Consider the following 15,361-nt stretch of genomic DNA (forward strand, 5'->3'; position numbering starts at 1 on the left):
TATAGGGGAAGGAGAAAGAAAGGATAAGGAATGAGGAAGGCACAGGCCAGGTCACAGAGGGCTCTTAATTCATCCCCAGGAATTTGAAACAGGAACCACCAAAAAAAAAAAAAAAAAAAAGGGAGCCTGAAAAACAACATGATCATTTTGGCAGCTGTTTTAGAAAAATGATTCTGTCAGGAATATGGAGAATACATTAGAGTGGGGAAAAATAAAGGCAAAAATACCACTTAGAAGGTTCTAGCAGTAATATAGATTTTGTTAAGTATTTGTGTGTGCCAAGACAGAAAAAGAAATTGTCTTCTAGCTTTCTGGTTTAAGAATTTAGGCGTACAGAGAAGCTACGGGGTCATGCACTGGGGTTTGCCTTTGCTTCAGGATGTCACTTCTGAGCTGTGGTACTTGGGAGAAAGTTCTTTCATTTCTCTGTGCCTCAACTTCAACATTTATAGAATGGAAACGATAGTAATATCTCTTTCTACAGTTGTCCTAAGGATTAATTAAGGAAATGCATGCAAAAGCACTGGAATAGTGCTTGGAACTTAGTAAGCTTTGTAAAGCATTGGCTGTTTATTATTATTATTATTATTATTATTATTATTATTATTATTATTCAACAGAAGACAAGAAACTGGGGGAGAAGATTAATTCTGTTTAAGAACACTTCAGGTTTCAAATATTTGTGGGGTCCTCCAAGAAAGATGTCCCAGGAACTGTTTGATACCTGGGGCTAGCTCAGGAGAGAGATGTGGAGTGGAGATATTAATTTGGGAGTTCTCAGCCTGTGATGGAAGATGTGAAGGATGGCAACTACTGAGGAAAGACCGTGAAATCCATCATTTGGCAATGGGAGTCCAGAAGAGGACCTGGGACTGAAGTCTCCACAATAGAGGTCAAGGAATCAAGTATGTAGAACGTTGTCCAGAGTCCATTCACTTGGAGTTTGAATCTGCCTAGAGTAATAGCGCCATGAAATAGAAAACCTAAAGTTACACGCCAATAACTTAAACAATGAAAGGGAAGGAAATGCCCAAGGGTTTTTTTCCACCCGATGAAGATAAAAAAGTGGCACTGGGAATAAGATTCTGCTCCTGAACCAGACCCTAGAGTTAGCACATTCTTTACACAGGTTACAGTACGATTGATTGGGTGAAATTCTTATCCTGAAACTTTTTTGATTACCATAATTATATCCCATCTTTTGTTTCTTCTTAATTGTCCATTTACAAATCACTTTCAGGGATACATAATCACATAATCAAACCTAACGAATGTTGACGAATAAATGTCTTCTCTATAGCTAATAATACGTGATCCTGTCCTAGAACTACAGACCTGTTTTTAATTGATTGACGTTTGAAATTCCCAGTGCCTGTATTTCTGGATACAAAGAAAAAAAGGGAGCCTGAAAAACAACATGATCATTTTGGCAGCTGTTTTAGAAAAATGATTCTGTCAGGAATATGGAGAATACATTAGAGTGGGGAAAAATAAAGGCAAAAAGACCACTTCGAAGGTTCTAGCAGTAATATAGATTTTGTTAAGTATTTGTGTGTGCCAAGACAGAAAAAGAAATTGTCTTCTAGCGTTCTGGTTTAAGAATTTAGGCGTACGAGAAGCTACAGGGCCATGCACTGGGGCTTGCCTTTGATTCAGGATGTCACTTCTGAGCTGTGGTACTTTGGAGAAAGTTCTTTCATTTCTCTGTGCCTCAACCTCAACATTTATAGAATGGAAATGATAGTAATATCTCTTTCTACAATTGTCCTAAGGATTAATTAAGGAAATGCATGCAAAAGCACTGGAATAGTGCTTGGAACTTAGTAAGCTTTGTAAAGCATTGGCTGTTGTTGTTATTATTATTATTATTATTATTATTATCCAACAGAAGACAAGAAACTGGGGGAGAAGATTAATTCTGTTTAAGAACACTTCAGGTTTCAAATATTTGTGGGGTCCTCCGAGAAAGATGTCCCAGGAGCTGTTTGATACCTGGGGCTAGCTCAGGAGAGAGATGTGGAGTGGAGATATTAATTTGGGAGTTCTCAGCCTGTGATGGAAGATGTGAAGGATGGCAATTACTGAGGAAAGACCGTGAAATCCATCATTTGGCAATGGGAGTCCAGAAGAGGACCTGGGACTGAAGTCTCCACAATAGAGGTCAAGGAATCAAGTATGTAGAACGTTGTCCAGCAGAGTCCATTCACTTGGAGTTTGAATCTGCCTAGAGTAATAGCGCCATGAAATAGAAAACCTAAAGTTACACCACCAATAACTTAAACAATGAAAGGGAAGGAAATGCCCAAGGGTTTTTTCCCACCCGATGAAGATCAAAAAGTGGCACTGGGAATAAGATTCTACTCCTGAACCAGACCCTAGAGTTAGCACATTCTTTACACAGGTTACAGTACGATTGATTGGGTGAAATTCTCATCCTGAAACTTTTTTGATTACCATAATTATATCCCATCTTTTGTTTCTTCTTAATTGTCCATTTACAAATCACTGTCAGGGATACATAATCACATATTCAAACCTAACGAATGTTGACGAATAAACGTCTTCTCTATATCTAATAATACGTGATCCTGTCCTAGAACTACAGACCTGTTTTTAATTGATTGACGTTTAAAATTCCCAGTACCTGTATTTCTGGATACAAAAAAAAAAAGGAGAATTTTGAGACAGTCCCTAAGTCGGCAATTCGTTTTCAGATCTTCTAAAACCTATTCCATACTCCCTTTCTTCTCCGCCCATCTCCCCTCTTCAAATCTCGTTTCTTCGGCTGAAAATCTCGCGAGAGGTCGAGTTCTCCTGAATTCTCCCAGAAGCCCCCGCTCTTCCTCTTCCCGAAAGCGGCCTGAGGTGAGTGGTTCTTAGGTATTTCTCTCTGAATGTTGAATCGTCCCGTCATCGTCGCCATCCTGGCCTCGGGGGCGCAAATCTCGAGGCCCCCGAGAGGAGAATTATTGCGGTTATTGATGCCTCGCTGAGGGCAGTGTCCCCCTGTGCGGGGGGACGTGTCGGAGCGCCCGACTTAGCGCGCCGGGGCTGTGCGGCCTTTGCGGCGCAAAGAGGGGCGCGATGGGCGGGAATGGGGGCTTAGGGGGTGCGGGCAGCCCGTGGTCGGTCCCCTCTCCTACTCTGAAGATCCAGTGTCTCGCGCGCGGTGAGTGGTGGCTGAATACGCGGAGCGTGTGGCTGCAACGAGGAAGAGTTGTGGGGGAATAAAGTCGGGTCGAGGCTTTACTTACTTGAAAATGAGTGTTTCAAATTGACCAGTGTTTAGCATTGGTTAAAACCCCAAAGTGTGGAAAGACGGCATTACTTGTGAAGCTATGTGTAAAGCGGGTTTCTGTAGAGGGCTGTAGTTGAGCTCTGCCACGCCAGTGAGTGTCATTTTACGCCGGAAGGATCCCGAGTATTGACACAGGCTGTATTGCAAAGAGTGAGAGGGCTGGTGAAGTCCGTGTCACCAGTCTGGTATCCGCAGTGCTGTGCTCAATGGTAGATGCAAAGGGAAAGAGCACTGGACAGAGAAAAGGATGGCTGCGATGATGGCATTTCTTAGGACACCTTTGGATTAATCATAAAAACAATTACTCTCTGAGCAGCCGTTGATACAGCATTTAATAGAAATTTATACTATATAAGGTACTGTAAATATGTATTAACAGAATTACTCTGCTCCCTTCCAGGTGATCTCTGAAAATGGTTCGCTATTCGCTTGACCCAGAGAACCCCACAAAATGTAAGTGAACAAGAAATACATATTTCTTATTTGGGGGTAAGAAACAAGAAGATAACACAAAATTAACGAAAATGTTCTCTGTTTTTTAGCATGTAAATCGAGAGGTTCAAATCTACGGGTTCATTTTAAGGTATGTGAATCAGTTATGTGCTAAAAGTCAATTTGGGTGTTACTTTTTTTTTTAACCATTCTGAAAAGGTTGCTACAGTGATGTGCTTTTTTAGGGCACCTTTGGATTTACCATGAAAATTAGTCATTTCTGAGCAGCCACGTCTTAAGTATTGATCATTGGTGTATGATGAGTACTTTGATTTAGGATACGTGGAATTGGGTTAAAAACTACTGTAGAACTACTTAAGAACCTGGTGTACAGTTTTAAGTCATAGGGCACGTAATTGTAATTACAAGATGATGGAATTAAAACATTACAGGAATGAACAGGTTTCCCTAGTTTTGTTTATTTTTTTAATTGGGGAAACTATTTTTCCAGGACCCATCAGCTCCAAGCCTAGTGGTTGTTTTCAATCTACAGTACTAGTGGAGAGCACAGCTCACTGGCCCATGTGGGAATTCAACCTGCAGCCTTGGTGTTAGCACTGCGCTCTAACCAACTAAGCCAACCGGCTGCCTGGTTTCTGTAGTTTTAAACCATGCCTCCTTGGCTCTTAATCATAGATATTTTCTCACTATTAAACTCACCTTCCAAGAGTGGAAAGGTTTTAGCTATTGGTATATGTTGACATTTTGAGAATTTCGTGTTTATTTCAAAATTGTGATCCTTTAACATGGCTAACTCCTAGTTTATATTCTTTATACTTAGAACACTCGTGAAACTGCCCAGGCCATCAAAGGGATGCATATCCGAAAAGCCACCAAGTATTTAAAGGATGTCACGTTACAAAAGCAATGTGTGCCATTCCGTCGTTACAATGGTGGAGTTGGGAGATGTGCCCAGGTAAGAATGAATGGTTGCTATTTGAAAAGACAAATTGTAAGGGAAAGTAATGGGATGGGATAAGAATAGCTAAGATCTGTCTTTTGTCAGGCTGTTTCTGGTTGCTGTGATGACAATCTTAGGACACCTTTGGATTAACCATGAAAAAAAACATGTTCTGAGCAACCTTGATGTTGAATACAAGTCATCTTGGTTGTGACATTTGATTTGAATCGGGGGAAATGACTAATAACCTGTCTTTGTTTTCTTTCAGGCCAAACAGTGGGGTTGGACGCAGGGTCGTTGGCCCAAAAAGAGTGCAGAATTTTTACTGCACATGCTTAAAAATGCAGAGAGTAATGCTGAACTTAAGGTACCCAAAACATTAATATCTTTATATATATATATCCAGCTTTTGGATGGTGGTTCAATTAATGGTGCTGTTCAAATTTATTACACAAACAGGAAAACACTTGCAGTGGAACAGATACTTGAACCAAAATGGTTGCCTTACTGATGGATAATGTAGTTTGTTGCCTGCATTCTTGATAGAGAGACATGTTAAATTTCACTTCGAAGTTAAAACAATGATTTAGTCAACAAAACACAGATTTATCCATTTAGCTAGGGCATTATTCATTACCCTGTGGCATTTTGAAATCTGGGCCAGAACTAAAATTTGTAATAGGTCAGTCTTTGGCTGTACCCCTTCTAGTTCCTGAGCCATGCTGACAAAATCTTGTTTATCATCGAGTCTTGGAAATTGACACTGCCAGGTCCAGAAACTTCACTCTCTTAATGACCTTTAACATGCACTTAGCACTGAGTTTTGGTAGTTACCTTACATTTAAGGAAGGACACTTAGAATAAAGGTGAAAACAACTGCTTGAATAAATATGCTATTTAAACGCTTAAGGATTGCCTTTCAAAAATGATTTCATTAAGGCAGGGACTTAATTCTCCAGTGATGGTGTTAAGGTAGAGATGTCACCTAATTGTGTTCCCCCTCCCTTCCCAGGGCTTAGATGTAGACTCTCTGGTCATTGAGCACATCCAGGTGAACAAAGCTCCCAAGATGCGGCGCAGAACTTACAGAGCTCACGGGCGGATTAATCCATACATGAGCTCTCCCTGCCACATTGAGATGATCCTCACTGAAAAAGAACAAATTGTTCCGAAACCAGAAGAGGAGGTTGCTCAGAAGAAGAAGGTAAATTATTTTGTCTTTGCTCAGTTTTATTTTTGTATATTAGTTTTGGGGTTGCTGTGATGACTAACTTAGGACACCTTTGGAGTAACCATGAAAGAAAACTATTCTGAGCAACCTCATTTGTTGACTGATGGTAACTTTGTACTATTCAGTACAGCAGAACTATGATTATCTGCTGATGGCTCCACCTAGGTATCCATAGCCACTTCAAATGCAGCATGTCCAAAAAAGACCCCTTGCGTCTAATCCTGTTATCACGAAATAATTACATTTGGTTCTTTTTAAATTTTTTATTGAGAATTGTCATACGCGTATCACTGTACAGTGTGATGGTGATTTACATACATTGTGAAATGATTACCACAATAGGTTCTCATAGATAAAATAAGAAAAGGAAAAAAATTTTCTGTATTAATTTACTGTTAACTTTGTATCATACAGCAGTTTTGGCTATAGTCTTCATGTTTGAATTCATTTTTTTAAGCCATAAAACTGGGAGTGATTCTGGACTCCTTCCTTTAAACCTAATGGATTGTCACTTACATTGATACTGTCATTTAAATATCCTCCATCCTTGCTGCCACTTAATCCTTATCAGCTGGTCTTCCTGCTTGGAGTCTTCAGCTCCTCCCATGCTTACTCTGTTTTCCTCCTGTCTGTCCCTCCCCTCCATACCACAATCTATGACAAAAAGACACTTTCCCTTTATGTTGCAGTTTCCAATTCTTTCACTGAACTATGACCTACTCCTTTAACATGTAACATAAGTTTTTTCAGGAAACTTAACAGTCCTTTTTGTCTTCCCCCAGATCTCCCAGAAGAAACTGAAGAAACAAAAACTTATGGCCCGGGAGTAAATTCAACATCAAATAAATGCTAACAAAAGGAAAAGCAAAATGTTAGTTGTCTTTATTAGTAAATATAATTCAAGTGTCCTCACAAGATGGAGCAAACCAGTTTTCTTCTGATTAGAAACTGTGTGTCCTGCGTCATTAATTTTGGTTCATAAACATGCTGTTTTGAGTGTCTTGGTGATTTTTGTCTAAGAGGGAATTAGAACGTGGGGGAAGGCCAAGATTCTCCAGCCACTTTGAGATTTAACACATTGTTCAATTTACCAGTTAATGGCTCATAGTGTATTCAGTTATGTATCACCACAATCAACTTGAGAACCTTTTCATTATTCGAAAAAGGAACTTTGCCAGAGGTTAGCTGTTACTCCCATCCAGATGTCCTATTTCAGTCTATATATTGGCCCATTCTGCACATTTCATAAATGAAATCACAATATATGGCCTGTTGCTGGCTTTCACTTAGCATGTTGTCAGGGTTCGTCCGTGCAGTATTTACCTACTTTTTATTGATGAACAACTTGTACGAACATTTAATCTGACAATTTGGGGCTTTCTAAAAGCTAACAGATAGTGCTTCTCTAAACCTTTGTGTATAGGTTTGTGGGCGTGTTCTCATGGATATGCCAAGAGTGGAACTGTTGGGTCATGGAAACCTCTAAAGCGGTGTGTCATTTATCCCACTGGCCCTGAGGATTCCGGTTTCTCCACGTCTTCACTGATAGGTATTTCAGTGGGAGTGAAGTGGTATCACTTCTAGCACTCAAAGTTGCCTTAATTTACCGCTTTTGGATTTAAGACCCTTTTAACAGAGAGGAGCTCAGCCACACGTGCATTCTAAAACGTCTAACGTTCCCATGCAAGCGGAGTAGTTTTCCCTGTTGGGATGAACCATTGGCACAGGCATTCTTTCCTGGATCCGTATTTCAAGTTCCCCAGCTAAGGAAGCGCCACGCCGCGCGTTGCCACCGGGCTTGGGAGGGCGCGGCAGTACCCTCTGAGGCGTCACCGTTACGTACCGTGCGTCGTCAGCGTGACGTAGGCACGTCTTTGTCGGCCCCCTTTGAGGTGTCCATTGGCTCCGCTGTAGCACGTCCCTCCCAGCGGAAGTGCGGACATTTCCCTTTGGGCTTGGTGGTCGCGGGTGAGCTCGGGCATTCTGGCTGGGGGTTCGGGGCGGGAAAGGGCAGTGGTCTCGGCGCGGTCCGGCTGCTCTGCAGGCTCCGGCCGCGCCTCCCTGACCGAGCCCAGCCCGGTCGTGTCTCCTGCGCTGGCCCCGCGCGGTCCTGCGCTCGCACGGTGTACCCCGCTTCGTCCGCCTGCCACCTGCCCTCCTGCCCGCCTCCCTCGCCCTTCATCTCCGTCTGTGTCCTCCCACCCTCCTGGTCTCCGTTTCGACTCTCCCTTTGTATCCGTTTATTGTCTTCTTTGGCCTGAATTGTTGGCTTCTTCGCTTTTCTGTTATCTTCACCGTTCGCCCTTATTCTCTCCTGTGTTTTCAGTCGTTGTCTTTGACCCAAGGTGTCCTGCTCTCTTTTGTCTCCAGTAAAATGATACGCCGAGCTGGGTGACTAAAGGGAGGTGGCATTCCGCTTCTGCACAATTTCTGACAGAGCCTCAACCTTTTTCTCTCTTGTTATATTGGACTAAATCGAATGAAAGAAAACTCTCCCAACAGTTTAAATCCAGTTTTCTCGCTTTGTTGTAATATCTGAGCCTTGGCTTAGAAAGAGTGAGATGACAATTTTATCAATTTATCATAACCACCTTCTGGATCTTTCTAAGCCACAGTTTCCACATGTATGAAGTAAAATAACTCACTGAAGAATTATTATGAAGATTAAGAGAGAAAATACAGTAGCTTCATTCTGAAGAGAGCTAAAAAGCCATAATTATGACAAAAGTGATTAGTAGTATTTGTTCTTGAGAGTTTCTTTAAAACAATGAATACGAACTTAAAACACAACAATTATAAGTAGGTAAAAATGAATCTTTATGATGGAAGGATTGCCAGTCATCAACTTAGCCTAGTGCTCAGAGCACTGCCATTGTTTTGAAGGTTTAGTTGGTTTTGAAGGTTTAGTGGGAGGGGAATAACATGATCACTATGGGGTTTTTTTGTTGTTGTTTTTTTAAATTAAAGTTTATTGGGGTGACAATTGTTAGTAAAATTACATAGATTTCAGGTGTACAATTCTGTATTACATCATCTGTAAATCCACTGTGTGTTCACCACCCAGAGTCAGTTCTCCTTCCATCACCATATATTTGATCCCCCTTACCCTCATCTCCCACCCCCCACCCCACCCCTTACCCTCTGGTAACCAGTAAACTATTGTCTGTGTCTATGAGTTTTTGTTTCTTTGTTTGTCTTGTTCTTTTGTTGTTTTTGGTTTATATACCACATATCAGTGAAATCATATGACTCTCTGCTTTTTCTGTCTGACTTATTTCGCTTAGCATTATAATCTCAAGATCCATCCATGTTGTCGCAAATGGTCCTATTTCATCTTTTCTTACCGCCGAATAGTATTCCATTGTGAGCACTGTGTTTTTGAAAGGAGCAAAGACCAGAGCCTTGAGCTAGGAAACCAGAACAGGGAATTCTGGTCTTAGTCAACTCTAGTTACTAGTTACCTCTGTGTGAACTTTGGACAGGTCACAACTTTTGAATGTTTTTTTGTTGATTTTACAGTAACAACACATAGCACTTAATCTATGTACTCTTCTGAGCTTTGTGTGCATATTAATTTACTAATCCACACTGCATCCCTGTGAGACCGGTACTATTACTGTTTTCATTTTACACCTGAGAGAATTAAGGCTGGTTAAATAATTTGCCAAAAGACACCATCTAGAAAATGGTGAAAGCAGGTCCCAAATGCAGGCAGCTGTCAGTCTGCTTGGTCACTATTCTGTGGTACCTGTAAGGGTATGCAAGACTTAAGCCAGACCACCTCTTAAGTCTCTTCAGATTCTAAATGTCTATGGCCAAAAATAACGATTCCTTGAAAAATGGTGAAAAAGACTCACCACTCGTTGGGTTTATTTTAATCAGAAAATTTGTTCTCCAAATTTTTGGAACAAACTATTTTGGTAAATTGTTATTTTAATTTGAGTAGGGGACTTTTTTTAAAGAACCCAGTTATGAGTCATAAAATAGGTGGTCATTCATTGATGTACATGTAGATTTTTGTTTATAGCTCTTGTAATTCTTTTCAAAGCCATACTAAGATCGAATTGTCTATACCATTGTTCACTTCTATTGTGAATAATTTTAAATTGCCTAATGTAGTCATGATGCTGACTAATTCGCCATCAAATAGTACTTAATTTACAATAGTTTGAAAATAAGAAATTTTAATACATATCCTGATTTACTAGCCTTATGCACTGTCCTGAAGCATCGTAGTTTCTAAGATCTAGTCTAAGGGATTAAAAATTACTTTAAATATAAGAAGTCTTTGGTTTAATAGTATATTGTGGAAGTAATATTGGTTCTTTTTCAAGAAACTGGTGATTTTGAGAAATTCCAAGATAATTTCTAATCAGGGAAATTAAAAGTGTTAATTTTTGAAGATGGACAATTTGCTTATAACAATAATACTAATTATTTTTATTATTATTATTACTCAGTATACCTTAATTGTCATTAAAAAGACAAAGGAGAATTGTTGCCGGGGAAAGTCCAGCCGGTTTGCAGCCTAGAGGTCTTCCAATGTGCTATTTTAGAGAGTTCCATATTACAAGATTTGCCCTTAATATTGTAGATTTGGCTAATTGATACTGTCAATCCCTGAAGATAATTAGATTAGGCCCTTATATTCACACTAAACTGGAGTATAAGTCATAATTACCAAATTCCTTAATGTTTTGTGCCTCCTTTTCTTTATCCGTAAGTTGAGATAGCAAGGGTACCCAGCCTCACTGGGTTGAGGATTAAATGAGTTACACAGTTGTCCCTCAATATCCCCAAGGGATTATTTCCAGGGCACCCCACCGCCACACCCCTCCCATATCAAAATCTCTGGATGCTCGAGTCCCTTGTATAAAATGGTGCAGTATACGTATATAGGCTAGAGTATACCTGCATCACTTCATTTGCATGGTTCAGCGAAGTGCTTGGCAAATTCAAGTTTTGCTTTTTGGAACTTTATGGGATTTTTAATTTCCTCAGATATTTTCAGTTTGAGGTTTGTTGACTCCATGGATACAAAACCCAGGGATACAGAGGGCCAACTGTATGTGCAAAGCATTTAATTGCCTAGCACCCAGCAAGTGTTGGTGTCTTTATCATTAAATTTATAGTTGGCGTGCAGTGATTGGAGAGGTTTGGAGGCAGGAACCTTGCTATTATTTTCATGCCTACTACCTATCCTTTATCTTACAGATAGCATTTTTAATATACTCTTGCTTTTAGCTAGTAGTATGATCTAAATGTTTCCTTCAATGTAGAAATAGTTCATTCAAATATCTTAATTTAGGTAAATTCCTTCAGTCTAATTAATCCGTGATGAACTAACTTATTTTTCCTTCACAGATACCAACAGTTCAAGAGCTCAAGCCTGGGACGATGGTGTGCATTCCTTGTATCGTCATTCCAGTTCTGCTCTGGGTCTACAAAAAGTTCCTGGAGCCATACCTATACCCTCTGATTTCCCCCTTTGTTAGTCGTATGTGGCCTAGAAAAGTTACAGAATCCAATGACAAAAACAAAGGCAAACTAGATTTTAAGGTAAGTACATTAAAACACCCTGAATGAGAGGGGGAGGTGAGGGGTGGCAGGATAAAATACTTGGCTTTTGGAAAGACGAGTTCTTGGAACCAGAAGCTTCATTAATGTGTCTTAATTTCCTTTTCTAAAACGGGGTTTGGAGTTTTTATTTTTAATAAGTAATTTAATGTTTGGTTTAAACCAAGGTTTTAAACTAGGCCTCTAATTAATGCATTTGCTCCTTGCCTTATGGCCATGATAACATGTTTCCCTGAAAATAAGTCCTAGCCGTACAATCAGCTCTATTGCGTCTTTTGGAGCAAAAATTAATATAAAGGGGCCCGCCTTGGTGGCTCAGGCGGTTAGAGCTCCATGCTCTTAACTCCGAAGGCTGCCGGTTCGATTCCCACATGGGCCACTGGGCTCTCAACCACAAGGCTGCCGGTTCAATTTCCTTGAGTCCCACAAGGGATGGTTGGCTCCGCTCCCTGCAACTACGATTGAACACAGCACCTTGAGCTGAGCTGCCTCCCGGATGGCTCAGTTATTTGGAGCGCGTTCTCTCAACTGCAAGGTTGCCAGTTAGACTCCCACAAGGGATGGTGGGCTGCGCCCCGGGCCTGCAACTAGTAACAGCAACTGGACTTGGAGCTGAGCTGCGCCCACCACAACTAAGACTGAAAGGACAACAACTTGACTTGGAAAAAAGTCCTGGAAGTATGCACTGTTCCCCAATAAAGTCCTATTCCCCTTCCCCAGTAAAAATCTTTAAAAAAAAAAAAAAAAATTTAATATAAAACCCGGTCTTATAGTAAAAGACCGGGTCTTATATTAATTTTTGCTTCAAAAGACGCATTAGAGCTGATTGTCTGGCTAGGTCTTATTTAGAGGGAAACAGGGTAATAACCAGTATTTTCTGGCTGATAAGAGTAATAGTAAAGAGCTAATGGATTCAAGAAGAGATGATACTAAAATAAGCCAGTTTCACTGATTAATAACATTGGTAGGAGATATAATTGGAAGGGTCATAGAGAGTTTCTTTTAACAAATTTTTTTTTTTTAATGAGTATTTAAAAGACAACCTATTGTGTTTTGCATTGGTGTTTGTTATGTTTAACTTCGATTGTGTTCAACTGTACTGAGCCGTCTTGCCCTTGTCTGGAAGCAGAGTTTTTTCATTCTGAAGTTTGTAGTCTGTTTTTAAAGAAAAGATCTATAATGAGTGTTTTTCAGTTGTAATATCTAAAATGGTTTTTCATTTTAGGATGCAGACATAAATGGATTACCATCAAAAGGACCAACAGAAATCTCTGATAAAAAGAAAGACTAAAAGTGATTGTCCCAGAGGACCTCATTGTTTTCAAAATGGACCTGATAATCTGAAGCACCTTCTTTGTAATTGTCTCTGACCTTTTTCTCTTAGACCAGAATTTGGGATAGATAGTTGAGATATTTACCTGACACTAATCAGGAAATACATGGTATTTGTATTTAAAATGTATTTAGTTATATTTAATTATCTCATTTCTGAATTCCCTTTTTCATTAGAGTAGCTTTCATTTCTATTATTACGGTCTTAGTAATATGAATAAATGGAAGGTTTGTGCCAGTGGACACTGTTACTAAATCAGTACCTAAATATCCTCGGGCCTCTCGCTTTTGTTCAGGCTCTTCAGATTTGAGCAGAGTACATTTTTACTGTGACACAGTACAGTGAGACTGTGCAGTGAAACGAAAGAGAGTGTTTGGAGGTGATGATGACTTGAAACGTAAAGTTATAATTACTGCCCAACACAATGGAGGGGTTTATGTATAGAGTAGTAATTACTGTTTAATGCTCTAAGGAAGATAGCAAAGACAGGCAAATAGGGGGAATTTCTTTGAAAAATGTAACACCTTTTATATAAATATCTAATGTATATTATAAAATTCTAATCCTTGTTGCATTCCTTCTATTCCTATAAAATATTAAATATTCAAGTTAGCTTGTGGTTCCTTTTTTTTTTTTTTAAGTTTAAATATTTTTTAGAAGGGACATTTTTTACCATATCAGAAAACAGAATTATAATAATGTGATGGCATCTGGATAGTTGTGAGAAAATAATTATTTTTCTTTTTTTAAAGAATAAAGTGTATCAGTTATTTATTGTTGCATAACAAGACACTCTAAAATAAAACCTAGTGGTTTTCAACAGCAGTGTCATGATTGACATTTCTTTGCTGGCCTGGGCCTATACATCGTCTTTCATCCCTGGGCTGCTTCACTTTGGGGACCTGTAAATGTTCAGAGCTGATGAGCTATGTCTTTATATAGTATTTATTCCCTCTGAAGCAGGGAGAGGCTAAAAGGGACTCCTGCCTTTGAGTCTCCAATGAAGTCCTGGGTCCTGAGCTTTTTAGCTTTGTGTCTAGTCAAGTCATTGATTCCCCCCTGGACTTCATTTGATAGAAATCTGTAGGTTTCAACTTTTCTGCCACCTGAGAGAGAAGATAAATTCCCTTTAGCAACTAAGTTCAGTTGATTAATTTAGTTTGTTCTTTAAGGTATAAAAACTATGTTATAAAAATAGCAGATGTTCATAGTAAAACAATGCAAAAGCAAGTTAAATCAAAAGTTAATGTTCTTTCGCCACTCTTATTCTAACTGCACGGATATAACCACTATTAGTTTTTTGTGCAGCCTTTTAGAAACTTGCTTAAAATTAGTTTTTATTAAATACATCATTTTCTAAATCATAATATTGCAAGGTTTTTAATGTTCTTGTTCCCTTAGTCCCCAACGGGTTTACTCATTTAGCTGTTGCTTTTGTCTTATGTTTTATCTCCATATTTCTAAATTATATATACTGCTATTGTTGGAGCTGTCAGCTTTAGATACTATTGACTTCCTGCCACGATTGAGATAGAATGGTCTTACACTATATTCCTTCTACTTCTGCCACACATCCTCCCTATGTATTTTTGTAATTTTTGGTTAAGTCCTTAATAGTGTTTATATCACGAGTGCACTAGATGTCTTCCATTTGCCCCTCCAAATCTCTGCTCCCTTCACTCTACTTTGCTGCCCAAGAAAATTGTGTGAACTGTATCAGCAGACTTTCCATCGCCTTTGCGCTCTGTTGGGTTTGGCCAGTGGGGATCTGCAGCAGGAGATGGGAGGAAGGAGTAAGTTCATTGTATTTATTCCCTTGGTTCTGTCCCTTCAAGTCCTCTTCAGGCCAAGTGTGTTCCTCAGCCAAAAGTCACTGCACCTCAAGGCAGCCAACTCCATGTGACCCCTTTCAGTTTCCACTAACCTATTCCTCTCCTTACCTTTTGGGCTTAGGGGTGATATAATATCTCTTACTACTGGCTCTGGGTCACTGTTGTATCTCAAGGGTGCCATCTGCTTTCTGGGACACTGACAGAATGAGCACGTAAAACTGCCCACCGAGTAGGTCGTAGTGTGATGCGTTTTCTCTCATACGGAGTTATTAATTACCGTGTCCTTCCCATACATGTCCTCTCATGACTAGTTGTTGCTGAGGCCTGGTGCTCATTGGCAGTTCTTGGGACTTTCCTGAGCCTCTCCTATGTTAGAGGTATTGTTTCCTGAATCCTACATCTTCCTCTTGGTTTGCTCCCTCATTTTTTCTGTAGCACACCAGTTTTCTAATTTAATACTCTTAGGAGGTTGAGGATGGATAATTTTGAAAAGATCCCCCAGATCATTCTGGTTCATTTAAACCCACCTTCCCTGAGAATTGCTGGTCCTCTAAGGCCTTTTCTAACAGTCTCCCAGTCGAGCACTGGTTCCCAATCTTGTATTTTACATGCCAGTGAAAAAATGTTTTTTAAAAGGTTGAGGGGATGATGCACAGTTGCCAACTTTTTATTTTGCCAAGCAGGAATATATTGAAAA

General features: G+C 39.7%; 2 protein-coding genes and 4 non-coding genes across 6 annotated transcripts; all 6 read left to right on the forward strand.

Moving 5' to 3' along the window:
• Nucleotides 1–2,821: 2,821 nt before the first annotated feature.
• Nucleotides 2,822–6,919, forward strand: RPL17 (ribosomal protein L17). Its single transcript, XM_019721444.2, has 7 exons — nucleotides 2,822–2,865; nucleotides 3,699–3,751; nucleotides 3,841–3,881; nucleotides 4,572–4,706; nucleotides 4,960–5,058; nucleotides 5,704–5,895; nucleotides 6,705–6,919. The coding sequence occupies exons 2-7, from the start codon at nucleotides 3,712–3,714 to the stop codon at nucleotides 6,750–6,752; spliced, it is 555 nt and encodes a 184-aa protein (XP_019577003.1). The 5' UTR covers nucleotides 2,822–2,865; nucleotides 3,699–3,711; the 3' UTR covers nucleotides 6,753–6,919.
• On the forward strand, nucleotides 3,550–3,615 carry LOC141567011 (small nucleolar RNA SNORD58). The gene has a single exon (XR_012489412.1). It is a non-coding gene; the product is annotated as a small nucleolar RNA SNORD58 (small nucleolar RNA).
• Nucleotides 3,954–4,019, forward strand: LOC141567012 (small nucleolar RNA SNORD58). The gene has a single exon (XR_012489413.1). It is a non-coding gene; the product is annotated as a small nucleolar RNA SNORD58 (small nucleolar RNA).
• Nucleotides 4,808–4,872, forward strand: LOC141567009 (small nucleolar RNA SNORD58). Its single transcript, XR_012489410.1, has one exon. It is a non-coding gene; the product is annotated as a small nucleolar RNA SNORD58 (small nucleolar RNA).
• Nucleotides 5,947–6,010, forward strand: LOC141567010 (small nucleolar RNA SNORD58). Its single transcript, XR_012489411.1, has one exon. It is a non-coding gene; the product is annotated as a small nucleolar RNA SNORD58 (small nucleolar RNA).
• An 857-nt stretch (nucleotides 6,920–7,776) lies between the features above and the next one.
• On the forward strand, nucleotides 7,777–13,652 carry LG09H18orf32 (linkage group 09 C18orf32 homolog). Its single transcript, XM_019721455.2, has 3 exons — nucleotides 7,777–7,890; nucleotides 11,287–11,481; nucleotides 12,725–13,652. The coding sequence occupies exons 2-3, from the start codon at nucleotides 11,320–11,322 to the stop codon at nucleotides 12,788–12,790; spliced, it is 228 nt and encodes a 75-aa protein (XP_019577014.1). The 5' UTR covers nucleotides 7,777–7,890; nucleotides 11,287–11,319; the 3' UTR covers nucleotides 12,791–13,652.
• The last annotated feature ends 1,709 nt before the right edge of the window (nucleotides 13,653–15,361 follow it).

This window comes from Rhinolophus sinicus, linkage group LG09, assembly GCF_036562045.2.
Source record: "Rhinolophus sinicus isolate RSC01 linkage group LG09, ASM3656204v1, whole genome shotgun sequence".
Classification (NCBI taxonomy): Eukaryota; Metazoa; Chordata; class Mammalia; order Chiroptera; family Rhinolophidae; genus Rhinolophus; species Rhinolophus sinicus.

Excerpts from the sequence above, each read along its gene's own strand:
- RPL17 (XM_019721444.2), top strand. The coding sequence starts at position 3,712 with ATGGTTCGCTATTCGCTTGACCCAGAGAACCCCACAAAAT. Across the intron at positions 3,752-3,840 it reads CCCAGAGAACCCCACAAAAT|CATGTAAATCGAGAGGTTCA; the intron begins GTAAGTGAACAA and ends TCTGTTTTTTAG. Across the intron at positions 3,882-4,571 it reads ATCTACGGGTTCATTTTAAG|AACACTCGTGAAACTGCCCA; the intron begins GTATGTGAATCA and ends CTTTATACTTAG.
- LG09H18orf32 (XM_019721455.2), top strand. The coding sequence starts at position 11,320 with ATGGTGTGCATTCCTTGTATCGTCATTCCAGTTCTGCTCTGGGTCTAC. Across the intron at positions 11,482-12,724 it reads AAGGCAAACTAGATTTTAAG|GATGCAGACATAAATGGATT; the intron begins GTAAGTACATTA and ends TTTTCATTTTAG.